The sequence below is a fragment of the Miscanthus floridulus genome, chromosome 7 (assembly GCF_019320115.1).
Source record: "Miscanthus floridulus cultivar M001 chromosome 7, ASM1932011v1, whole genome shotgun sequence".
Classification (NCBI taxonomy): domain Eukaryota; kingdom Viridiplantae; phylum Streptophyta; class Magnoliopsida; order Poales; family Poaceae; genus Miscanthus; species Miscanthus floridulus.
In genome coordinates, this window is record NC_089586.1 from 73,087,616 (window position 1) to 73,112,690 (window position 25,075).

At 44.0% G+C, this 25,075-nt stretch overlaps 3 protein-coding genes and 1 pseudogene across 4 annotated transcripts; 1 reads left to right on the forward strand and 3 right to left on the reverse strand.

Moving 5' to 3' along the window:
- The first annotated feature begins 207 nt into the window (after nucleotides 1-207).
- On the forward strand, nucleotides 208-5,809 carry LOC136467088 (uncharacterized protein At5g03900, chloroplastic-like). Of its 2 annotated transcripts, none has more exons than XR_010761533.1 (13): nucleotides 208-751; nucleotides 842-949; nucleotides 1,034-1,134; nucleotides 1,426-1,497; nucleotides 2,108-2,177; nucleotides 2,282-2,347; nucleotides 2,446-2,538; nucleotides 2,693-2,758; nucleotides 3,383-3,525; nucleotides 3,826-3,912; nucleotides 3,991-4,054; nucleotides 4,297-4,402; nucleotides 5,422-5,558. XR_010761533.1 is itself a non-coding variant. In XM_066465635.1 (13 exons), exons 1-13 carry the CDS (start codon nucleotides 341-343, stop codon nucleotides 5,560-5,562), a joined length of 1,566 nt encoding a protein of 521 aa, XP_066321732.1. In that variant the 5' UTR covers nucleotides 209-340; the 3' UTR covers nucleotides 5,563-5,809. The 2 variants fall into 2 exon arrangements, 1 of the variants encoding a protein (XP_066321732.1); XM_066465635.1 differs by having other exon boundaries at nucleotides 209-751; nucleotides 4,259-4,402; nucleotides 5,422-5,809.
- Nucleotides 5,810-6,155: 346 nt separating this feature from the next.
- On the reverse strand, nucleotides 6,156-9,962 carry LOC136467089 (glucan endo-1,3-beta-glucosidase 14-like). The gene is made up of 4 exons (XM_066465637.1): nucleotides 9,408-9,962; nucleotides 7,055-8,109; nucleotides 6,571-6,724; nucleotides 6,156-6,489 (listed from the first exon to the last, which is right to left on the reverse strand). Exons 1-3 carry the CDS (start codon nucleotides 9,517-9,519, stop codon nucleotides 6,668-6,670), a joined length of 1,224 nt encoding a protein of 407 aa, XP_066321734.1. The 5' UTR covers nucleotides 9,520-9,962; the 3' UTR covers nucleotides 6,156-6,489; nucleotides 6,571-6,667.
- A 7,315-nt stretch (nucleotides 9,963-17,277) lies between these two features.
- LOC136466359 (uncharacterized) lies at nucleotides 17,278-18,278 on the reverse strand. Its single transcript, XM_066464724.1, has 3 exons — nucleotides 18,262-18,278; nucleotides 18,046-18,181; nucleotides 17,278-17,958 (listed from the first exon to the last, which is right to left on the reverse strand). The coding sequence occupies exons 1-3, from the start codon at nucleotides 18,276-18,278 to the stop codon at nucleotides 17,278-17,280; spliced, it is 834 nt and encodes a 277-aa protein (XP_066320821.1).
- Nucleotides 18,279-19,278: 1,000 nt separating this feature from the next.
- On the reverse strand, nucleotides 19,279-22,692 carry LOC136465653 (uncharacterized; annotated as a pseudogene).
- Nucleotides 22,693-25,075: the final 2,383 nt, after the last annotated feature.

The following is a 25,075-nucleotide window of genomic DNA, read 5'->3' on the forward strand; positions in this document are numbered from 1 at the left end:
CAGGGAGCCTATCCTATATCTTGTGTCTCTTGAGACTTCGTATGAATTGTGTAACCTCTTGACTCTTAATAGTGTATATTTTTTGTTTGGTAGAAAAATTAGATGGCCGGAGCAGTTACCTCTGACATGATCGATCACTTGAGAGAGGAAAGTCTCATCGCGTCGGGACCCCGGTGGCTGCTTGGATCAAATCCGATCTCGTGGCCACGGCCAGCACACACCTCCTGACGACTGACGTCCACCTCTTCCTCCCCTTAGCCGCTTCTCACAGAATGCCCAGTGCCACCGCCTGAACCCACCCCCAAGGCCCCAAGCCTCCGCCGTCGACCCGTCCTCCCCCATGGCCGCCGCCGCCTCCATCTCTCTATCCCTCCACCTTCGTTTCCGCCCGCCCCTCCCTCCTCCACGCAACCCCCCGCGCCACGCCCCCTTCTCCTTGCTCTCCCCTTCCCTTCCTGCCCCCTGCCGCCTCCGCGTCGCTCCCGGCCGCCCCTCACCGTCCCCGTGGCGCCCCGACGTGCGGGCGCGCTCTGGAGGCACCATCGGGGCACCGCCTGCATTTGCGCGCCCGGGCGGCGCCGTGGAGACGGACCGCCTCCCCTCCGACGTGCGGGACCGCGCCATGGAGGCGGTGGACCACTTCGGCGGTCGCGTCACCATAGGCGACGTCGCCTCTCGCGCTGGGCTGCAGCTCGCGCAGGCAGAGCGCGCGCTCCAAGCACTCGCCGCCGACACTGAAGGCTTCCTGGAGGTGCGCCGCTGTATCTGCCAGTTACTCCATCCTTTCCTCCTCCGCTGGTAACCTTCCGGCCTTCTCTGATAATCATCGCTGATTGGGTAGGTATCGGAGGACGGGGAGGTGCTATACGTCTTCCCAAAGGACTACAGGGCAAAGCTGGCTGGCAAATCGTTTAGGATGCGTGTCGAGCCTCTTGTTGACAAAGCCAAGGTATTTCCAGCAAGGAAGGTGTAATAATGCACTAGGTTACTATGAGCTCTTCTGGTATTGATTTGTGCTGCTGCTCTTTTGTAGCAAGTGGGTGCTTATCTGGTACGTGTTTCATTTGGCACTGCGCTCATTGCCTCAATTGTGCTGGTGTACACTACAATCATTGCCATTCTCTCAAGCTCAAGGTATGTTTTAGTATAGCAGGAAAGAGTTTGTGTGCTAATTATTGTATGTTCACTGCCTCAAGGGCTGTTCTGGAACAATATCTTCATCTTTGTCATATGTTTCAGTTCCCTGAAACGGGCATTCTGTGAATTTTATCTTAGAGGTGCTCTCTCTGTAATTTGATTCGTGAAGTGTTATAAAAATGAAGCACACTTAGATTTCATGAGTTGCTTTTTTGGAACTTCAGTTGTAGTTTTTGTCATTTAACTCAACACCCCTTTGATTGGTAGCACTTCCTCTTCTACTAGCAGTGATGAAGATAGTCGTGGTAGGCGGCGGAGATCTTATGGTTCTACTGTCATCATTCCGACAGATATGTTTTGGTAAGTTTCATATACATTTTGTGAGGTGTTCTGAAAGTGCTGGATCACGCTATTATGTTATTTGACTTAAAAGAACAAAAAGGCAGTTCCCCTTGCTCTTGGACTCGTAGACCTACTCAATCTGTCAACCACATGTCCACATCATTTATTACTGTACATTCAAGTTGGATGTTGCCTGTACTTTGCATGCTTAGTGTTTTGGAATTTCGTGTTCAAATAAACCATCCTAGGGGAAAAGGGAAAAGAACCCAAAACAAAGTTCAATTCGAAATGTTGCTTGTTGGCAAACCAATAGAAGAAGGTACATGGGTTGAAGGTATATACGTTTTTTCCAGGAATGCATCCGTTATGCCTGTCATGCAAATCATCTAATGATTTGGGCATGATAATGTTCCTGATGAGAGGTTCATGAAACTATTCAATTGTGAAAAGATTCTGTATTGTGTTGCTAGAAAGTTCCAGCTATATTGTTCTCACCACTTCATGTTAAGATGACTATAATGAAATGGGACATACACATATCATTTTGAAATTGCAACGTTGTATCCAAAGTTTTGAACAGAAAGTATCATGTGCGTTCTTATTATTCACACTGTTCATGTGCCTTCAGGTACTTGGATGCAGATTATTACAGAAGGCGTCGAATAGAAAATGAAAATGGGATGAACTTTATTGAATCTGTAATCTAAAAGGGTTTGACTTGATTGTTCATTCTCACTATGTTTTGATGGAATGTGTAGGTAGTTTGAAACTGTGTGTAATGTTTATTAAATAAATGCCATAGGTATTTTCGTTTGTGTTTGGGGATGGTGACCCAAACGATGGACTTGAAGAGAAGCGGTGGAAGATGGTATTTTCTTTTTCTTTTGAAAACATTTAGCTTCATGATCATTTATTATATATTCATTTTTGCTATTACAGATTTCTAATTCCTATTTGAATTCACAGATTGGGCAGTACATTTCATCAAATGGTGGAGTTGTTACAGCTGAAGAACTGGCACCGTTTCTTGATGTGCCACCTCCATCAGAAGAGTCCAAGGCATGGGAACTCTTTCCCTAAGTATTGCTTGTTTTGTTAAGAGATTAAGTTCTCTACTCCCTGCACCTGGGAAAGCAATTTACTCTTCCTTTGAATAATAAACTGAGGGGAGGCTTATCGTATTCATATTTTCATATCATTTCTTGAACTGCAGGACGATGAATCATTTGTTCTTCCAGTTCTTTTACGATTCCAGGGACATCCAGAAATTGATGATCAGGTCCAACCTTCTTCTCTTCTAGCAGTTCAGACCTGTACCTGAGGACTACCATTGTCAAATATGGCCTATACTTTGAACCCACCAGCTAACGCTGGCCAAGGGCCGGGGGGGGGGGGGGGGGGGGGGGTTACTGTTTTTTTTTCTCTATTAGGTACCATCAAAAAATTGGAATAAACAAACAACCCCAATCATGTCAGGTTCTCTACTATAAAATACTAGAAGATCTCAATTGACTTGCATGCCTAAGTATCTAATCCTTGAGATTTATTGCAAGTTTCCAACGAAGAAAAATGATAAAGGAACATGCAGTGTGTGAGTAGATGTAAGAAAAAAGGTTCTGGGAAATGCCATGTCCTGGATGATGAAGGGTGCAGTGGTGGTTTCAGATGCCATGGAGGCATCAGCCAAGCAAAAACACCCTTACATTACATGCACTAGTTCCTTCATTTGAGGTTGAGGAGGAAGAAGGGGAATACAAGCATATGGGGTGCAACCATCACACATCAGTAGTACACAGCGAGTTAAATGGTGCCCACCTTAGCTGACAGATAGCTCTGCCTGTGCCAGCTACATACTAAAGATGGCATTTTTCTGAGTAACTTAATGGTTTTGTTTTTCTTATAGGGCAATATCCTGTATCGATTCCCATCGCTGCAACGTACTGCTTCATCAAAAAGTGGTAGGAGCAGGGAATATGTGGGTACCAAATGGTCAGCAATGTTCAGTGGAATTGAAAAGTACTTAGAGGAGAAACCGTGGAAATTCAGGTCAGTATATATCATTGTCTTCCTTAGTGAAGTTGAACTAACCCAGGCTGCAATTTTACCAAATAAAGAAGTGTGAAACTCCCATGATAATTTTTTTAGATTTCTAATACAATTAGTGTATGTGGATTTTAAATATTATATTGTAAATACGTTACATCAGGAGCGTAATGCATGAGGATCTAGAGATTAGGCGTTATGTTATATAGGTTGATTCATTAAGTGGTATTTTTTCATCCGCTCTAAATTTGCTATTTTAATCTATTCTATGCCCTTCCATACACCTACCTGTTGATTTTGCAGTAAAGCGAATGCATCAGAGAAGGCAATGGTTGCTGGTTTGGGAGGACTCAATCTCTTTGGTGTCATCATTCTTGGAAACTTGTTGAAGTAAGAATTATAATAATTCTGGCCCCACATATCATTGATATGTAATGCTAACAATATGTATTAAAATTTATCATGAAGGCAAATGACAGTGACACCTAGTGGACTAATCTCATTTGCGGCACAGTTATATCCTTTGCTTCAGGTATGGCTGGGCTTGATATGCCGGTTTAGTACATATCGTGGTCATTACTCTAGTCACTCCATTTATGCATATTTGGCCTGACAGAAATCACTAGCCCTTCTCTTTTTAAGGGAGTTTCCAAATGTTGTGAATGTTGCAAAATTGATGATTATTGAATTACCTATAAATTAATGATATGTACTGATACAATGTGATCATTTCTAGATATACGCTGGCTCCTTTTTTACAATACCTTTATTTAGATGGTTTCTGCTACGCAAGACCAATAATGACATTAGAAAGAGGAATAAGGCCAGAGAACAGCGAGCTGAGGAACTCGTGTCACCAGATTCTTCTCTAAGAAGAAAGGTAATAACAATTGAAGTTCCACACAACTATGTAATTATTTTTCCATTACCCATGTGTGGATCTGTTTGGAGAAAATCAGGATGGATTTGTAGCATTCACAGAAACCTTATAGACTAGACTTATTGTGACCGGTAGCAACTTATTTATTCCTGACATTAGAAACTTCTAAAAAGAAACCTGTTGTGGGTTTAATGTCTATGACTGAACTAGCAAGTCTAACAGTGGCTGACGAGGGCTCCCTGTCATCCTGTGGTACGGCCACGCGTGAACAGTACCCACTGGATTAAGCTTAGTTTAGGGTCATCTCTCTGCCTTTTGCTGGGTCTCTTAAACTGCTTTCAGCCTTTGCGCTAACTCTCTTAAACAGCTTTCAATCCTTTTCTCCTTCCCCTAGCTGCCGCCACTCTCTGCCAAGCCTCTTCTCTCCCTGTGCCTCCATCTCCATGGCAGCCACCACCTCCCTGCATAATAACTCAGATCCATAGTGAAGCCACTGTAGAGGGGCTTAAAGCATAAGATCAAATTGTGTGTCAATAATCTGTTATGCAGCCTGGACCTTCCGTTCTCAACAGCTACAACAAAACTGGCTATTTGAATGGAAATATATGCTTATCATGACATTTTTAGATTGTGCAGTGTGCATTCTTTAATATTACTCAATTTATTTTGGTGCCTTCTCATCAACTTCATGCCATACACATTTTAGATACTACATCCAATCTATCTAGGTTTGTCCGAAAGATCTTTTCACCTTTGACTAGCAATATCCAAAATTTTATATAGATTGACAATACAAGATTGGGATTACTAGATTCATTGTGAATATTTTCCTAATATATAATTATTTCCACTTCAGATAATGTATTTTTATTAATATTACTAGTTGTCGATGTCTGAATGGGCTTATATTTCCAATTAGAGGAAGTAATTGATACTTGGCTTCATGATCTTCACTAAGTTGGTCTTTTTTGAACTTTTGAAGTAGCATAAATTTGGCTTGTGTTTTCCTATATTTTCAGCTGCTTAGTGCACGTGATATGGCTGAACGGAAAGTAATTACGCCGGAGGAGATCGTCTATACTACTGAAAAGGATCTATTGGAGCAGGATTATGAAGTCAAGGAGTGGGAGAGGAGATTTAAGGAGCTTGAATCAGAGTGATGGACATGACCGATATATACTTGACATTCGTAGTAGCTCTACATGGTCCTCACATCAGACTTGGTGGTAATTTTAATCTGCATCCAGTGGATTGGAAGATAGATTTGACTGAACCACTCAACCAAGTGAAATTGGATGGTAGTGGACCTCACTAACAGTCATATCACCACCAGCCCACCACTGACAACTTTGCTATGAAAGTTTTGTGGAAGCTGTTGGTTTAATTGAAATCGACCATTGTTTGCAAGCTGATGTACATATATGTGGCATTGATCTGCATATTTGTATAGTTCAATTCACGGGACTGGAGATCAAATTCAGAATTCGACACGAAAAACAGGGAATACGGATATGATGTTACTCAGTTTGAATGGAGTCCCATCAGAACATGTAAAAAGATCAGTCTGTAAACAAGGGACTCAGACTTGGCTTTCGTAGGAACTCTGTCCTGTCTAGGAATAGACATACTGTTATAACTTTCAGCCAGGTGAATCAATTCATGATGGGAACGTAACAGTTTCTTGCATTAACCTGAAAATGTGTAAGTTTCAAAAAAAAAAAAGTGTATCTCCTGTCTGCGTTTGTGAATTGTCATTGCGAATGAGAGACGTCCGCCTCAACATGTCCAGTTTCTGTACTCCATACACGGAGAATTAAACGAGGGAAATCTACCAGAGGTCAAAAGGACAGAATTACATAGTATTGATACCAATTATCCCACCAGTAAATAGTTGCAGTCAATGCAGCTATTCCTACTGTTGTACCTTTCTTTTTTTGGGTGGAAAGGTAAACTCTGATGAATCGACGATGCATATGCTTCAGTCAGTTCTAACCTATTGTCGGTATGAGTACAACAAGAGTTTCTGATCGCTATTAGAAATCCAGCATACGCACCCAAGTTGAGGTGGCCAAATTACTCAGAAGTTCCTGCCGGATATGCCAGTTTGTTATTTATCTGACATACAGAAAAAAAAAATGCTGTACAGTGCTAATGTCAAACTGATTTACCTTAGTTGCGACAGGAAACCCTGTCAGCATGAGATGCTTAGCTAACATTTCCTGGCTGCAGCTGTTAGTGCTCTTGCTCCGTCGGTAGCTTAGGCTGTCAGGATAAGACGAATGCGACGGACGCGATGGCGACTGGTGCAAACAAACGAATCACCTGCCAACCATAAATTGCACAAGGGGATATTTGAGTTTTAATTTTATATATATACTGGCTGGACGCATTTGCACATTTCAGACGACAGCAGATGCAATGGCATTTGTTTGTGTGTGAATTTTGTGCTAAATGCAACTACTGATTGCGGCATCCTCCCTTTTCCGTGGTGGAGAACCTATTCCTTGCGACCATGCCTAACCTGGCCATGCCACTCGGCATTTCACTCAGTGTCTGCCAGCCCCAGTGCTCCACTAAAACGTGACAAGACTGGAACAATCAGGTAACCTGTCCTGAAGACTGATCAATCAATCAAGAATAAACCGTATGTACCTGTCGTGCTGCCGTCGACGACGACACCAGCATCGGCGGGAGGTAGCCGTGCAGGCCGACGTTGTACACCGGCGTGCCGTCGGGGTAGAAGAGGCCGTAGTTCCTCTCCGACGCCGGTCCGGGCTTGAGGTTCTCGTTGAAGAGCGCGAACACGTAGACGTTGACGGGCGTGGCCGGGCGCAGCGGCGTGCCCTGCTTCATCTCGATCCGCTGCAGCAGGTTGCGGATGTAGGTCCCCGCGTACTCGGGCGTGGCGCCTGGCTCGTCGGCGTCGCCCCGCGACGGCCACCCGGTCTCGGACACCTTGACCTCGACGTCCGTGTACCCGAGCCCCTGGATGGCCGCGTACACGGCGTCCACCTGCGCGTACAGCATGTTGTCGTAGCGGAGCCCCGTGCGGGCGTCGACGACGCCGGCGGCGTTGGGCCGGAAGAGCACGTAGTCCAGCGGCACCCGCGCCGGGTCGTCCTTGTACGCGAAGTACGGGTAGCAGTTGATGAGGAACGGCGCCCGCGTCGAGGACAGGAAGCCCAGGAACGGCTGCAGGTGCGCCAGCGCGGCCGGGTGGAACGCGCCGGCGGAAGGAGGGAAGGAGACGCCCATGATGTCCAGCGAGTGCGCCGTGGTGACGTTGACGCGGCCCTGGAGCCCCAGCGCGCCCAACGCCCTGTGCACGGACTGCATGGCGGGGAGCACCGCCGCCTGGAGGACCGTGTCGTTGCTGCCGCCCTGCTTGAACACCTCGTTGCCCACGGTGACGCAGGTGATGCGCGCCCCCGCGCGGAGGTACGGCACCACGTGCTGCTGCAGCCACGCCTGCGCCGCCGCGGGGCTCACCATCGCCGGGACGTACTCGTTGCCGATGCCCACCACGAACTCCACGCCCGTGCCCAGGAACGCGCGCAGCACGTTGGGGTCCGCGTCGTACAGCTTCACCTTGCTGATCCGCATCGACCGGAGCAGCCACGACACCTGCTCCGGCGACGGCAGGTTGCTGGCGATCTGCCCGTAGTTGACGCCGATCGACAGGGACTCGGCCACCGCCACTTGCTGATCTGCAATTAATTATATTGATTGTCTTAATTTTTTTGTTATATATCAGCATCGAGGATGAGTACAAACTCATCCGATCTAGGCTAGATTGTGGTTCACACATTCATTCCGGTGAAGTTTTAGTGACAGTGAGTGGTGATCCGATCTGTGGCCATTGAAACAAGGAGATCGAAGAAACACAGCTTAATTAATTTGATGCATGTGATAATTTGACCATGGTAACACAGCGCCGGGTACGTACGTAAGAGTATGGAATATAGGAGTATAATACAACTATACAAATAGCTAGTATAATGCTACGGTCTACGGAGCACGTGATCCAATGGAAGCAAGATCTCAGTGGACCACATGGGCATGTGGCTCTGCCACCACTGGCACTGTCACTGAGAGCTACCAATAACCTAAAAAAAACTGCTCTTAAATCAGCCCACCTGCTTATTCGAAAAAACACGTGGACTGCCCATTGCACATATCGCCGGACACACAGCATGTTCGTTTGCTCGTATATGATCGTGGATTATAAGTTAGAATAGTATTTTTCTCTCACACCAAATCAGCCAACAGTAAATAATCAACGATCGTTTACGACGAAACGAACAGGCTGTTGTGGTGTGGAGAAAGTAGCAACAGCCAACAGCTGATGCTCATCGTCATGAGTGGCAGATAATTCAGGAGCGAGTAAATTAAGCTGGCTGCTTGCCAGTGGGCATTTTGCGCTTCGGAAAGGCGCCCTGAAAAGCTGAAATGGCGATTCGGAGTTGAGATATGCCGCCATAGTGGGCGGCGCCTTACGCCACGGCGCACCTGGCATTGGCAAGCTAGACTATAGCGAACATTCCATTGTGACTCCATTTCGCCTCTGAATTAAATGGTGAAGTCATAAGCTTGATTGGTTTTGGCAACAGCACATGGTAATGTACTACATGATCTTAACAAACGTGCCATCTACTCTAGCTACAATAGAATCTTAGCAAAGGGTCCTTGTAACCATATGTGAGCTCCAAGACTGGCAAGGCAGCACAAAAACGTAGCCACCCTGTTCGCTTCGCTTATAAGCTATACTTTTTCAGTTAACGAGCAGTATTTTTCTCTCACAATAAATCAACCAACAGTCATGGCTTATCAGCCAAGCGAACAGGGCATAGGCAATTGGCAAGAACATCACACACTATATATACCTGCAGGCTAGTCAAGAACATCAACCACCATATCCATACCTTATCACAATCATTGGGTATTTGGCGAGCTGATTATTCTAGAGGTTGGGTGGAGATTGATTAACCGATGCTAGTAAACTCACCCGTGAGGAGGATGGGGACGACAAGCAGGACGAAGCAGCAGGCGGCGGCGAGGTTGCAGGACGGAGCTGGCAGCGACAGCGCAGTTCTTGACGGCCTCCCGGCTGTTGCCATCCACGCACCTTCGATCCACTGGATTCCGCCGCTCCCAAGACAGAGGGACGAACACGCGGAGGGCCGCAGAGGAGGAGCGACCAAGCAACTCCAATCAGACGCTGCAAGGCTGTGTGCTTGCGTGGGGTTTACTCGATCGGTAGGGAAGGCGCACGGCGGACGCACGCAGGGGAATGGCCTTGGAGGCTGTTGGCTATATCATACGCAGTTGGATGCCGCAAGCCTGCAATGTCAGAGAGAGTGTGTATATAATACAGTAATAAATAGGCTCTCGCCTAGATATGTGGCTCTCTGTCTGGCTTGATCCGTGGCACCGGCGGTGGCGAGAATGCGAGGAAAGAGACGAACGACCAGCCGGATGAGGAGGGGCCCGGGTCGGGCGTCCTTAGCTCATGTACCACCACACTTTGGCACTTCCAGCAGAATGGCACCTGCCACCTTCCTTCGGCTGCCTCTCTCCGACCGCTCCACAGCAGGCCCGTATCATTTTCTATGTTTTATAGGCTTACACTGTGTTTAAACAGAGCTAAACGTTTTTTATAGAGATGCCGGTTCTTTTTATGAACTCAGATCCTACTACCGACTAAACGTTTGACCTTTGTTCCATTTATTAGGCTGTTTCGACCGTTTAAAATGGTCAATCCATTTAATGGATTATTTAGGGTATAAATGACACATTTGGCTTCCATTTACCATTTAAATTAAATATATGGCCGTCTAGGTAAACAGAAGGATAAAAATAGGATGCCTGAAATCCCTCGTGCCACAGACATTCAGGCCCTTTTTGGATGTTGTGGTTTAAGAAACTGTAGCATTAAGAAAACTTCAGCTCTAGAACAAGAGATGTGTAAAATCATAATTTAGAAAAATGAAGTCTAGAGTGGACTTTCTAAAACTCCAAAAAGACTAGAGTTTTAGCAATACCATGGTTTTCAAAACTACAAAGTTCTTTACATCCAAACAACGTTAGGTTTTCAAAACCAAAGTATTCCATAAAACTATGATATTTTTTCTAAAACAACAACAAAAAAAGACTTTGCATCTAAATAGGGCTGAATGTTTTAGTAGAAAACCTTGACTATCATTGTTTTTCTATTTTTCAACCGCTTGTTCTCTCTCTCTCTCCCTCCCTCCCTCCCTCCCTCTCTCTCCCTCCTATTGTTGTCCATCAAATGGCTCACAATCTTTCTTTTAACATCAGGCCAAAAAGCAGAGGTGATTTCTCTCTCTTGTAGGGTGTTTAGTTTGATGAACCACTACATCTGAGAATTTAAAAGAAGTTTTGACACTCTAAATAGTTTCAAATAAAAAATTTGGCAACTACGAAGTTGTAGATCTCATTGAGCACCATAATTTTGATATAAAGTTCATCGTTTTAAAAGTTCATATGCAAGTTATGATTTTTTAGATAAATATTAAGGATTGCAGTATAATAGTCAAGGGCATAATGCTCACTTTTAATTTATCTCCAATCTGGTCCTAGAAAAAATATATTATTTTAATAGCCAAAGTGCCTAGGAGCCAATTGCCACAATTGAAGAGTATCTTCTAGCGAAAACAACATTGAGTAGTGTCCATCAGTGAATACTAATATTGAAGAGTGTCGTACAACAAATTGTCAATTAAATGTGGTGGTGCATCGTAACTTTTCTCATCTCATCAAACATTGGTGAAATGATTTATTTATTTATCGTGCTTCTACTAATTATTAGCTTATAAGCAACAAGATAACAATAAACAATCTCTTCCATGTCAGAAACCCAAAAGAAAAAAAACTAAGTGAAAAGATGATGGACTACGGGCCTCCAATGTCGGATCTATTTCACAAACCCTAATGGAATGGAAAACACTGGTAGCTAAACCCTGCCACACACATGCCTTCCTGCAAAGAAGAGACGACAAGCTTGCATTGCATTCTCCGATGACCGTGCCCTGTTCGCTTAGGCTTGTTTGGCTGGCTGAAAGTACTCTTGGCTGATTTAGTATGAGAGAAAAGGATTGTTCATTGACTGAAAAAGTACGATTTATAAGGTCAAACAAGTCCAAGCGAACAGGTTGCGAAATGATGACCGCAAACGGGCAAAGAGAGACTTGCAAGTCACTCGTAAAACGCTTTGCAGCTGCTCAAATAAACTTACCTTTTCAAATCCGATGCACCGGCCCGGTGGCTTCCCTTGTGGTTGGTGCCGCGTGCCGCCGTGCCGGTGCCGCAGCTTCGGTTCTCTCGTCTGTGACGTGAGGTGAGGTCAGTCACGGCGTCACGCGCTCGGAGTCCACCAACAGCACTAGAGCAGTCGCGCTCGCCGCGTCGTCACGGACGGTGTGGCCACGCGGGCGTTCCGGCCTTCCGGGAGCCGTCGGTGCGCTCTGCGTGTGATGGGCGTGGGCGCCGGCCGGACCCAGAGGAGCGCGTGACGAGGATCCAGTCATCCCTCGTCGGCTCGTGCGCCCCGGTGCCTGGCGCTGCTCCGGCTTCGGGTAGGTGGGACTCGCGTCCAATGCAGGCACGCATCCCGCGTGAGTGCGCACGCCGATCGGAAGCTGCTGTGTGGCAACAGCCAACAGCCATGGCTCGTCGGCCACGCCGCAATCTGACAGAGGCACTAACCGGAAAACGGAAAAACCCTCGACCATGGCCCATGGGCGATGTATTTCCCGTTGTTTAGAGCATGTGCAATATATGATGGTTAAACAGGATTAGCGACAATCATAGTAAATTAGCACTGAAGATTTGTCAGTCTACCTCAGTACTTCAGAGGTGTTCATGCTTCATAGAGGTACATGCATGTATGCGTTCATATAGGAATGAGTATGCGTACGTCTCCAACAGGCCTTCATAGAGGTACAAAAATTCTTTAGCTCTGAACCGAACAGTCCCTTCGCACATCTCCAACGGTTTTTTAACTCATTCTCTAAATCATCATTTGAAGAACCATTTAAATAAAAATTATTCTTTATATATTTCCATCCTCCAATAGCTTTATGCACGTCCTTTGAAGAGTCAACCTCACTCTCTATATCTTTGCCTAAAAAAACCTGGAATAGAGGATCACAATATTTAGAGATCTAATATTGAAAAAGCTGTTAGATGATTTTTTTCACTCAAAATGTATTTTTCTGTCTGTACAAGAGGATATAAAAAGTCTCTTTAAGTTGCTTTTAGCTACCTATGACGCCAAACCAATAGAATAAAGTGAGAGGAAGGCCGAGGATGGGCCTTTTCTATTTAATGTATGAGGTGAAATCCTACTATCGACGATATGGACCAAGGACAATATACTCCTGTCGTCCTAAAATAAGTGTCATTACCATTTCTCAAGAAGTTAAACCTTTTCAACACTGACCAAATGTGTACAAAAAATCATTGATTTTTATGATGCATAAAAAGTATTATTAAATTAATTATTAAATATATTTTTATAATAAACTTATTAGGAGACAAAAATACTGCTAATATTAATAAATCTAGTCAAATTTAAGAAAGTTTGAGAAAGCAAAATCCAAAACGACATTTATTTTGGAACAGAGAGAGTACGAGCCATATGTTTTAGATGATGGGACGAGAAGCTGATACGTACAATCACCACCCCAGCCAAGTTTTTTCGTGACGGCCTGTTCCGTCAGGGAAAGTGTAGAAACCGTCAGGGAAGGCCATCCGTGATGGTTACCGTCAGGGAAAAGCTACTGCATCAGTTGTCAAGCTTCCCGTCAGGAAAGTTTTTCCTGACGGTTATGAACAATCAGTGATACTTTCAACTTTTCTCGTCGGATAAAGAGCTGTCAGTAAAATTTCAAACTTTCACGACCAGTTCCTGAACAGTCAGGGATATGTTCAACTTTCCCGTCGGTGGCCCAACCGTCAGGCATGAAATAATTCCTGACGGTTCGCCTCCATCAGGGAAAATATTTGCAGTCAATTTGCTGTCCAAAATCACTGATTATTTAGCTATTATAAGACCACTGTTCACAGCAAGTAATTAGCCATTAAATACAATATTACAGCAACTGATGTAACCATTCATCCACACTGAAGTAATAAATACCCAGTGCAAAGAGTTCCCGCTCTGTGCAGGGTCTGGGGAAGGGTGTTAGTGGCAAGCCTTACCCTCGCCTGTGCAATGCGAAGAGACCGCGACTCAAACCCGGGACCTTCCGATCACAGACGGTAAGACTCTACCGCTTGCACCAGGCCCGCCCTTCACTGAAGTAATAAATATTATATTTAATAATCTTAGAACATCATTCAAGTTGTTCATAAATACAAAGCTATATAATAATTAGTGCCTCCTAGTTAGCCTTCTAATTAGGTACCTAACAGGCAGCACAAGTTAAAAGTGCTAACTCACAATTAGGTGCTATCTATCTCCCAACACAACTACAGGTAGCTAGCTGCTATCCTATGGCAGTAAGCAGCCACTTCTGCACAAGATAGCCAAAAAATCCTGACATTCCTTGACCCAGGAAATCTACAAGTAGCAAGCTGCTGTTTAATGGCAGTATGCACCCACTTCTGCACAAGCACGCGTGCAGTGAATAGACAATATGCAACTGCTACTCCACAACTAGCATGCCTTGAAGCGCGATGGAATCTGCATATGTTGCTTCACAACCTAAATATACAGCAGCTCATGCACAACCAAAATACCTCCTTTGCACAAAATACCTAGCATGACACATGCATAGCCTTCAACTTGCCGGTTGTCGCACGCGTGCAGTGAATAGACAATATGTAAGTGCTACTCCACAACTAGCACGCATGCCTTGAAGCGCGATGGAATCTGCATATGTTGCTTCACAACCTAAATATGCAGCAGCTCATGCACAACCAAAATACCTCCTTTGCACAAAATACCCAGCATGACACATGCATAGCCTTCGAACTTGCTGGTTGTTGCCATCAGCCGTAGTAGATAAACAAAAGGCTACGGCTTTACAAAATACTTTCTGCTACCGCACAACTCAATGGCCATCGCTGTTGTCCCTGTCCATGGCTGAAGCATGAGATGATCCATCTATAGTCCCTCCCTACAACCAAAAAAAGGACCATTCTAGGAGGCAAGCATAAATAAATAAAACAGCCTACTGCTGACACCAATCCTAACAGGAGGCAAGCATGCATCTATTTACAACCACTAAATCACTTTGAATAAATAAAATAGGAGGCGGCAGCTGCACAGTTTCATTCACTGGACACGATATATGATGCTCCTTTGGCAAATCTGAAACGATGCAAATCAACATAGCTTATGCTTCTCCATTGATCCTTAGCACAAAAAACCTAGGACTTACTAGCAGCAACACACACATGCCCTCTGTATATAAACACGTGTTGATTATAGAACAGAAATAATAAATTTCTTATGCTAGCAACCAACAAGCAAAAATAGCCACTTGTTCTAACAGCAACTTTTTACATGTAGATGCTAACACCAATCCTAACAGCAAGACAGCACATGCAGACAAAATAAAGTTGCACACCAATATTGGTACACAAGCAGCTGCAGGTGAAGATAATGAGGGCTAGTGGTATCTCTATTTTGAGCACAAGCACAAGCAAGACAAATATTGGTACAGCAAGACAATTTTGAGCACAAGCTGCTCGCTGTAGGTGAAGATATTGGTACACAAGCAGCTGCAGGTGAAGATAATGTTAATCTTACCATGTCATTTTCTTCTTCCTGGAGCAGGTCTGGTGGTATCTCTATTTGTACTATGTTAATAATGAGCTGCAGGTGAAGATACATAATCAATGTTTATGAACCTTGAGTTGTAGACAGATAGTGCACCAAAACAGAATTGTACCTCAAGTACACGACCATTACGCTTCACATCTCGAGTCAATGCAGCATTCTGTTGAACCAAGGCATTATTCTGTTCAGTTAAGCGACCAACGTTGGCAAGTGATTACTCATATCTTGCCAACAGATTTTGAAAAGCCCTTGAGGTTGTTGGTCTTGTTCCACTTGCCTTGGCAGCATCAATTATTGTAGCCTTGTTGACAGCACCATTTCCTATTGCAAGACGACCATGCAGCAAGCCACCACCAATATTATATGCAATTATCAAAAGGTTGCTCTTGCCAGTTCTCTAGATACTTTTCTTGCAATGCTTCATTGTAGTCATCCTAAAAATAATAGAAATTATTAGTCAGAAACTACAAATGGAAAAGCTGAAACTAGATAGAAAGTTCTTCTACATACAACAAGTTTCTTTCCCCGTTCTAGAATTGGGCCAGCATTCCCATTGGTATCACAATTCTTAAGGCCATCTTTCATGCAGGAAAAAGCATTTATTATAGTGCCCTTCCCAGGTCCATGCTTAGCTTCCTTCAAGGCATAAAAGAAGTGACCAATGTTAATGCATATGAAAATTTTAAAGTTATTCAGAAATGGATGGTGATAAAGGAGATTACCAGATATTGTTGAGTCTCAACTAGTGGCTTAGAACCACCCTTGTTTTGAGCGCCATCAGGATTTTTTTTTCGAGATTCTTGCCCAAGCCTCCTTTTCTTCAAGTATTCAGCAGAGCACCAATACTTACAAAGGGACTCCCAAGCTTCGTCAGTGAACCATTCAGGCTTGCATTGCATGTACTCTTCAAAAGTAAGTAGTTTGGCTCAAGCAAATGTATCAGACTTTGGGCTCTTTATGATTTCGCGATAATAGTGCTCGACAGCATCTGGACGAGCTTGGTACATCATTTTCTTGCATTGGGTGCATGCATATTTCTCAAATACACGGTCTGCTTCATCTTCAAGTTCTTCAGGAACTGAATATATGCTCTGGAAAAGAAACAATAATCAAGCATTACTATAAATAGTGCTAAACACCACTTGACAACTGCTCATACATGCCTACAGTTGAAAGAAATACAATGACAGATCTTATATGCTCACCCAGAACTCTTGTTTCACACGATTAGCTGGGGTCTGTGCATCATCCCTTAGAATGTACGAGTAGTGTTCCCACTTGCTTGCATGATATTTGAATGGACAGCCATCTCTAGCTGTCCCTTCAATGATCGGAGGATATTCTTGCTTTCAAAGCACTCCAAGGATGGGGCCTTTCTTCATTTTATCATCAATTGAGTAATTAGCATAGCGGAATTGGCTGCTCAATAAGAAAAATGAAGTACACCATAAAAGGATTAGCAAGTTCTAACACTAGCATTGTCCACACTAAGAAAAAAATCAGCATGCACATACTTGTCACCCTCAGGTATTATGGCTATCTGACCACTGCGAGGCTTATGCGGTTTATTGCGGCCCCTTATCCTCTTTCCTGCAGGGGGCTGACTCTCAACGTCATGTGAGGCATCACTTGATCTTAGTCGCCTATCCGTCCAATGATTGAAGGACTGCATCTCCTGCCACATAACATGTTGCAACATAATGTTAGTAGCAGACTTTTAAATGTAACAGTACAAGCAGTAGAAAAAAAGACTGCATACAAAAGTTAAATATAACAATACAGCAGTAGAAAAAAAGACTGCATACATAAAACTGAGTCCAGATTAGGATGCATACCAATACACAAAAGATACATAGCACTGAGTCCAGATTAGGATACATAGCAGCACACAAAAGATACATAGCAGTGAGTACAGATTAGGATAGAACTAAGACTTAAACATTAGTACAATAATTTTCAGAAAAAAACAGTAAGCATTTTTTAGAAATCCTCGTCTTCATAATAGTCTTCATCATAGGAATCAGCATCATCTTCGTCGCCTTCTTCATCAGTTTCTAATCTCTTCCTGCTATGGAGCATCAGTTTGCTTCTCCAGCTCTTCCAATTCTTTTGGATCAGTTATTTCATCTGCTGATGAGGCAACTATTTCAATGTCACCTAGATCGATCATAAATGTGCCCTCCAGTCCATCCTCTTGAAAAAATGAGATGTCATGTGATGGTTTTTCGGTTTCAATGGAATCATTGTTGATGTCAATTGGAGGCAAACGATCTCGTGGTACTACATGGTACACTACCCACCAATCCCTCAAATTAGGTTTATCACAAGCATATGATAGATAATACACCTGTGTAACTTGACTCGCCAACACAAATGGTTCAAAGTTTCGAAGCCTTGAGCTATACTTCACTTCCACCAAACCAAGATTTTCAGTTCGCCTAACACCCCTAGAGGTTGGATCAAACCAGCGACAATAAAATAAAACTAGCTCAAGTTGTTCCTTGCCCTCCCAAGAAATTTTAATAATATCCTCAATAACAACAAAGTACTCAAGAACATTGCCATTGCCATCAGTACACGTCACACAAACACCACTATTGGTTGTAGCTAATCCTATCCTGTTATTCTCATACTTCTCCGACCGAAATCTATATCCATTCACATCATAGCAACCATAGGTGGACACTCTTTTGTGAAACCCATATAAAATTTGACGCAACACATTGTGAACACTTGATCTGATTGTACACTGCAAAGAGTTGCATTACATTTATTAGTGCTTGTGATTTAAAACAAAGAAGAAAGAAAACTTGCTCCAATTGAGTTGAGGCATTACTATGTTTTTGAACCAATCAAAGAAATTGGGGCCTCTATTGCTGCCACGTGTGCCTTTCCAACCATCTAATCTTAAGTTATTGATTTGTTGGTCAGTTGGCTGTGAGCGACCCTTCCATTGTTCATTGTCAAATTCTCTACAAGGGCATATTTGACATTGTTATAGTGCAACTACAAATCAGAAAATAACTTTGAACCAGATAAAAAGAAGGCATACTTGAAGAAATCATCCATCTCTGGGATGTTAGTAAATATATAGAGGGCTGCTGCCTTGCATTGTTGTGTTGTGAGGTCACAAAAGCCTTGTGAGATGAAGCATCTACCAGTTTGCTCAAACAATTCAATGCCACAACCTCTAACAGATGTTGAGCCACCATCATCATATCTGTGTGTTTTATTTCATATAGAATGTACTTTAGATCTAAAATACAACGAAAGGAAGTTTGTAGCCTCTTCTACAAGGTAAGCCTCAACAATGGATCCCTCAACTCGAGCCTTATTTCGGACTTTCTTTTTAATGCCTAGAATATACCTACATGGAAGTTTGTAGCCTCTTCTACAAGGTAAGCCTCAACAATGGATCCCTCAACTCGAGCCTTATTTCGGACTTTCTTTTTAATGCCCAGAATATACCTACATGTTAAATTCCATTTAGTAAATCCAGCAAGTACTTATTAAATAGATGAACAATAGAGTTTTGGGTTCACCTCTCAAATAGATACATCCATCGATACTGGACAGGGCCTCCTAATAATGCCTCATTAGAAAGATGAATTATTAGATGTTGCATTGGATTGAAGAAGCCTGGGGGGAATATCTTTTCTAGTTTGTAGATAAGGACTGCTATGTTCTCTTGCAATGCTAATATAGATTCTCTGCTGATTTGTTATGCACACAACTGTCTATAAAAATAACTCAACTCAGCCAAATAGGTCCAAATATCATCAGGTAGAAACCCCCGGAATGCAACAGGAAGTAGGCGCTCAATAAAGATATAAAAGTCATGACTTTTCAAACCAAAAATCTTCTTTTGTAGTAGATTAACCCCACGCCTAATATTAGCCGCATACCCATCTAGGAACTTAAGCTCTTGGAACCAATTTAGAATTTTGGGTTTGTCATCCTTATCTATGCAATATGGTGCCCTTGGTCTCTGCCACTTGCCATTCTTTAGGTATAAATGAAAAGAAGGGCGGTTGCAATTTGCAAAGCAGTTCCAGGTCTTGTCTAGCTTTCACATTATCTTTAGTCTTATCTGAAATATCAAAACATGTGTTCCAAATAGCTTCAGCCACATTTTTTCATTATGCATCACATCTATGTTGTGATGAAGCAGTAATTTAGTGAAGTAAGGAAGCTGCCAAAAGCCACTTATATATGTCCAGTTGTGTTCTTTACCATATTTTTCTTTGTTATCAACTAGTCTGTACAGCTGAGCCTTAACCTCCTCTCTAGTCAATTGCCTAGGGGGGCCTTCTCGCTCTACCTTGCCCTTGCGAAAGGCATTTACTTGGTTCCGAAAGGGATGGTCTACAGGAAGAAACCGCCTGTGGCAGTCAAACCAGGTAGCCTTATGGCCTTTACGTAATCGATATGCATTAGAATCGCACATGCATTGTGGACATGCAAAAATCCCATGGGTGCTCCATCTAGCAAACATGCCATATGCAGGAAAATCATGTATAGACCATAAGTATGCTGCTCTCATTGTAAATTTTCGCTTCACTGAAGCATCCCATATCTGTACCCCAGCCCACAGCTGTAACAATTCATCTACCAAAGGTTGAAGCAAAATACTTAGGTTTTTTCCAGGGTGTTCTGGTCCAGGGATGACCATAGCAAGGAATATATACTCAGGCTTCATACAAACACCAGGTGGAAGATTATAGGTAACCCAAAATACTAGCCAACAAGAGTAAGAGGATGCATTCAATTTATATGGTGTAAATCCATCAGTTGCAAAACCTAGTCTTACATTTCTAGCATCTTGTTCAAAGTCTGGGTAATCGGCATCAAATTGCTTCCATGCCTCTCCATGACATGGATGCAACATTTTACTAGACCTTGCTAGAGGAGTTTCTTTGTGTGAACGCATGAATTTTGTTGTGCCCTCATGTGCATAATCTTTGTAACCTCTTTGTAATGGGCAGGTAGCGCAACACTTTACGAGGAACCTTATTTGATCCATCCTTATAGCGGGATGTTATGCATATGTCACATTTATCCTTATCCTTGTTATCTTTGTAGTACATCATGTAATTTTTATCACAAACATCAATTTTATGGTATGGCATACCAAGGCCCTCTAGCATTTTTTTAGAACGGTAGAAGTTCTTAGGAATCTTAGAATTAGGAGGGAGGAGTTCATGCATGAGTTCCACAAAATTATCATAACATGCCACTGAAAGATTGTACTGTGATTTAATGGCCAATAGACGAGCAACAACAGAGAGACTAGAGTGCAAGGTTTGCTCATGTACTTGCTCATCTGCACTAACAACCATTCTATAGAAGGCTTCGGCAAAACCAGTTGGTGTTTCATCAACTAATGGTGGGTTCTCACCAGCTAAGTCAACTAGCATAGCATCCATCTGATCTGTCTCACCAAATACCTCATGTTCTACCCCAGAACCAATCTCAAGGTTGTGATTTCTCAGCCTCTCACCATGTGCTGTCCAAGTTTGGTAATTTTCCTTGAACCCATTGGGGCACAAATGTAGCTCTATCCTTGGCCTTTTATGCCTGAAATAATTCCGGCATAAGGAACAAGGGCACCTAATTGTATCAGACTCAACTAATTCAGGGATTAAGAAGGCATGATCCAAAAATTCTTTTGTTTTATCAACCCATTCATTTGATAGCCTACCACGCTTCCAACCACTAACGTCCACCCACGATCTGCCATATCTTATCTGACAACTTGTACAAGAAGATGAGAACTAACCAGCGGCTATCCAAGTCACAGTAGTTGTCCAAGACTTCGAGGTCAGTTCACAAACCACAGAGAGAACCAAATAAAGCAGCAACAGCCAACTAGATCACAGTGAGAAACCTGTCACAAATTTAGACATTACACAAATTGCTTCAGTTATACAGCTAGTAATAGAACATTAAAAGACATAACAACAAATTTCCTATACAGCTAGCACGCCATAACCAGTGAATCACAATGCAAAATAGAGCAGCTATAGCAAAATTAGTCACTGGAAATTTGTGTTATGTCTAAATTTGTGCAAAATAGAGCAGCAAAATTCATTGACATGTGAATTAATCTGTATATATAGAGCAGCAAAAATAGTCACTGGACATCAATCAAAAGCACATCTAGATGCAAGCTTTGAAAGAATTGGAAGCAAAATCTTCAGGTTGCTACTACAACCAACCTTTGATAGTGCAATATTGGTGCAGGGATCACAACAGCTAGCAAGCATATAGCAGTTAATTCACCATAGCTAGTCTAGCACAGATCAAGAACATATATGCTACATGGTGGTTGTGGTCTGACCTTGTTGTCCGTCAGCGAGAGCCAAATTGTTCTGCCAGAGTTGGTGGTTCAGAAGCTAGAGTTGCTCTGACTCAGCTCGTCAGGTGCTGCAACAACAAAGAAGCCCCCCACGACATTCAAATGCCACAACAGGCAAAATCAAGTCAGATGAGCGCATCAATCAACAAGGGCAAGACGAAAATACAAGATGCAAAATTGATTGAGGATCTGAAGATGGGGAAAAAATCTAAATTGCAACAGGAAAAGAAAAGATGGAGCACCGTACGGAGGTGGAGGGGGCTGCTGTCCTTCAGGTCGGCGTGCGGCAGTGCTGTTGGCTGTTGTTGAGGGATGGCCGGCAGCGTCGTAGTCGATTGGGAAGACACCGTGGTGGCTCAGGGCGACGGGAGGGGCTGGTGGTGGCTGCGTGCAGGCACGGCAGCCGGCACTGCTCTGGTGGTTGGTGGCGGTGGTGGCTGGCGGAACCGCAGTGGGCGGCAGCGATGACTGGCAGCGGCGTCGCGTCGGGCGCCGGCCGCGTCGTAGCGGGAGTCGTGGCGGGCGGCGGGCGGCTGCTATGGCTTGGGGGCGCGCTGCTGTGGGCGGACGCTGGCCCGCTGGTGGATGCGCGCGGCCCCTAGCTCGCGCGACGGACTGGAGCTAGAGGCGGGGTGGGGGAATTTTTTTTTTATTTTTAACATTTTTTTAACTATTTTTTAAATCTGACACTGTTTTTTTTAAACTAACACTTTTGGTCGCGTCTATTCACATGGCATGGTAAAATCACTCTGCCGCGCGCATGCATGGAGGCGCGGCAGGGCAGTCAACGGCTGCAGCGACCGCCGACGTGGCAGGTCTGCCGCGCCACCCGTCACGGCGCGGCGGGCCTGCCGCGCCACGCATCACAACGCGGGGCTACCGCGCCACGCGTCACGGTGCGACAGACCTGCTACTCCTACTCTTTGTACTTCTGTTGCTATGCCTGCACACAAAGCCTGTATTGCCCTACGTGCTGGCTATGATAGAGCAAGCTAGGAGGAGGCGTGCACATAGAGATATGTGAGTGATGTGACACCACGGGAGGGTATGCTTCGTCATTGTGACCTGACACAGTGACACCTCTTCCTCGGTCTCTGACTTGCTTTTTGATTGTGCACTTGACATAGCGCCATAGTGACATGCACAGTGCTTGAGAGCAGCTCACGGACTACCAGCACCTGACTGTGTACCAGCCTCACAATTATAAAACAAATGCAGGGCACGACATTAATATATATAACCGATAAAAACAAATCACAAGTCACATCCTCCTTATTGCTTCAATGTTATTGGTGTGAAGTGTCTACTTCTTTCCTCTGCCACTGCTGCCTAGGTGGTTGGCCGTGAGGCTGTCTTCTCGATGCATTAGCTTTGTTTCTCCTTCGATGGCCTGAATTCTTGGGCTTATTGCTACTAGCGTTGTTTGCCGGGCCATGTTGCTATGTTTCTAAGGTTGAAGTAGCGGTGTCTTTGCTGGGATCAGCATTCTCTTCTTTAGCTGTTTCTGGCATGCTGGGAGGAAGAGAAACCTACATGCCTGGTTGTATGGCAAGGTCTTTCTTTGGTTCAATCAAGCCGTTTCGTTCTTGCTGCAGATTAATAAGTGACTCGATTCTTTTTCTTTTGTGCCCGTGAGCTGCACATAGTCAGATGCTGGTAGCCCGTGAGCGGCTCTCAAGCACTGTGCATGTCACAATGGCGCTGCGTCAAGTGCACAGTCAAAAAGCAAGTCAGAGACCGAGGAAGAGGTGTCACTGTATCAGGTCACAATGGAGAAGCCTACGCTACCGTGATGTCACATCACTCACATGTATTTGTGTGCACGCCTCCTCCTAGCTTCTCTACCATGGCCAGCCCATAGGGCCATACATGCTTTGTGTGTAGGTACAGCAGCAGAAGTACAAGGCGAGTAGGAGTAGCAGGTCTGCCGCGCCGTGATGCGTTGCGCGGCAGGCCCGCCGCGCCGTGACGAGTGGCGCGTCAGACCTGCCACGTCAACGGTCGTCGCAACCGTTAACTGCCCCTGCCGCGTCTGCATGCATGACGCGGTAGAGTGATTTTGCCGCGCCATGCGAATAGGCGCGGCCAAAAGTGTTAGTTTTGAAAAAAAAATAGTGTCAGATTTAAAAATAGTTTAAAAATGTTTAAAATAAAAACAAATTCGACTGGGTCAGGTGCGCGGCGCCGAAATAATTCGCTGGACACTCCCCCGCGCACCTCTTTTGGGTGGGCCAAAGCGCGCGCGAGCTTCGTTTCTGCGCGCGAAAAGCATCGCCGAGCGCGCGAGAGTCTGGTTTGTGCGCGCGAATGGCCCGAAAATCTCTCCGTGACGGAAGGCACCGACGGGAGAGACTTTTCTGCACGGTTCAGCGGCAACGCGGGGGATGCTTCTGCGCTTCTGACGGAGGATGCGCAGGCGTAGGGAGTGCTCCCAGCCGACGGCAGAAAACTCATCTGGAGTGGTGAATAAAAAGGGGGCAACTTGGTAGAGGTGACAAGTGTGGCACATCTTTTCATCCTGCCTTTGTCTATGCAATTTTTAATAATTCTACATATACGTTTTTCAAACTAAACAATTTAGAAGTTGTTGACAATTATAGTTTTAAATATTTTATGACCGGAGGTAATATTGTAGAAAAAGGTAGGCAAAGATATGCATCTCAAGACCGCACAAAAGTAAAACACTATTTTTACAACCAGAGTGAATTAAAACGTGTAAATTGATCTGTTTATGTAATTTAAGCAAAATGAGTGGGCTCTGTTGATTGGACCGGTGGACAGAGCCGTCATCAGACAGTACTGGGCCTGCATGCACCGACCGATCGGAGCAGTTTTTCAGTGGAGCAAAATGTTCGCACGTGGACCAATATTATGGCCCATGAACGATCAATGAGTTTGATGCACAGGCGCTCACAGATCTCGAGGCTGATAACGTTATTATAGTCATCTCGTTATCGGCTACCGAAAAAATAGCGCCCCTAATCATAAAATAATTCTTGAAAAATATCAACGCTCATACCAAGTCAAGAACTTCAATATAATCTAAATGGACAAATTCCACCACAATAAACCTATTCAGCTAATCAACTGAGCTAAACTTAGTTTACAATGCCTCTCCATTTAGTATAATTATGATAACTTTTCTGGTTGACTTCACATATTCACAAGTTGGTTACAATTTTACATTGGTTAGATTCTCTGTCTTACTTACCGCTCATGACATGTGTATTTGCACCTACTTAATTACTCACAAGTTGTTGACTCCGTTTGCAAAATCAAGAATTGTCTAGCGGATAGCATTCTCCTAGTTTGTTTTTTCTTGCGGGACGTTACATTCTCCCTCTGATGAGGAAAAGGAAATTTTGTTGTAATGTAGCACTGTTTTACTATGGGATCGGAATATGGATGATATTGCTAAAAGGAAAAAAAGAAGAAGAAGAACAAATCCGAGGAATCTGCAGCAGATTAATTTGCTGGAGTAGTTTACAGCCACTAGTTGCTATATATA

Excerpts from the sequence above, each read along its gene's own strand:
- LOC136466359 (XM_066464724.1), bottom strand. Across the intron at positions 17,959-18,045 it reads TTGATTGGTTCAAAAACATA|TGTACAATCAGATCAAGTGT; the intron begins GTAATGCCTCAA and ends AACTCTTTGCAG.
- LOC136467088 (XM_066465635.1), top strand. The coding sequence starts at position 341 with ATGGCCGCCGCCGCCTCCATCTCTCTATCCCTCCACCTTCGTTTCCGC. Across the intron at positions 752-841 it reads ACACTGAAGGCTTCCTGGAG|GTATCGGAGGACGGGGAGGT; the intron begins GTGCGCCGCTGT and ends CTGATTGGGTAG. Across the intron at positions 1,135-1,425 it reads GCCATTCTCTCAAGCTCAAG|TGATGAAGATAGTCGTGGTA; the intron begins GTATGTTTTAGT and ends TTCTACTAGCAG.
- LOC136467089 (XM_066465637.1), bottom strand. The coding sequence starts at position 9,519 with ATGGCAACAGCCGGGAGGCCGTCAAGAACTGCGCTGTCGCTGCCAGCT. Across the intron at positions 8,110-9,407 it reads CGTCCCCATCCTCCTCACGG|ATCAGCAAGTGGCGGTGGCC; the intron begins GTGAGTTTACTA and ends AATTAATTGCAG. Across the intron at positions 6,725-7,054 it reads CGTCGACGGCAGCACGACAG|GTGATTCGTTTGTTTGCACC; the intron begins GTACATACGGTT and ends TATGGTTGGCAG.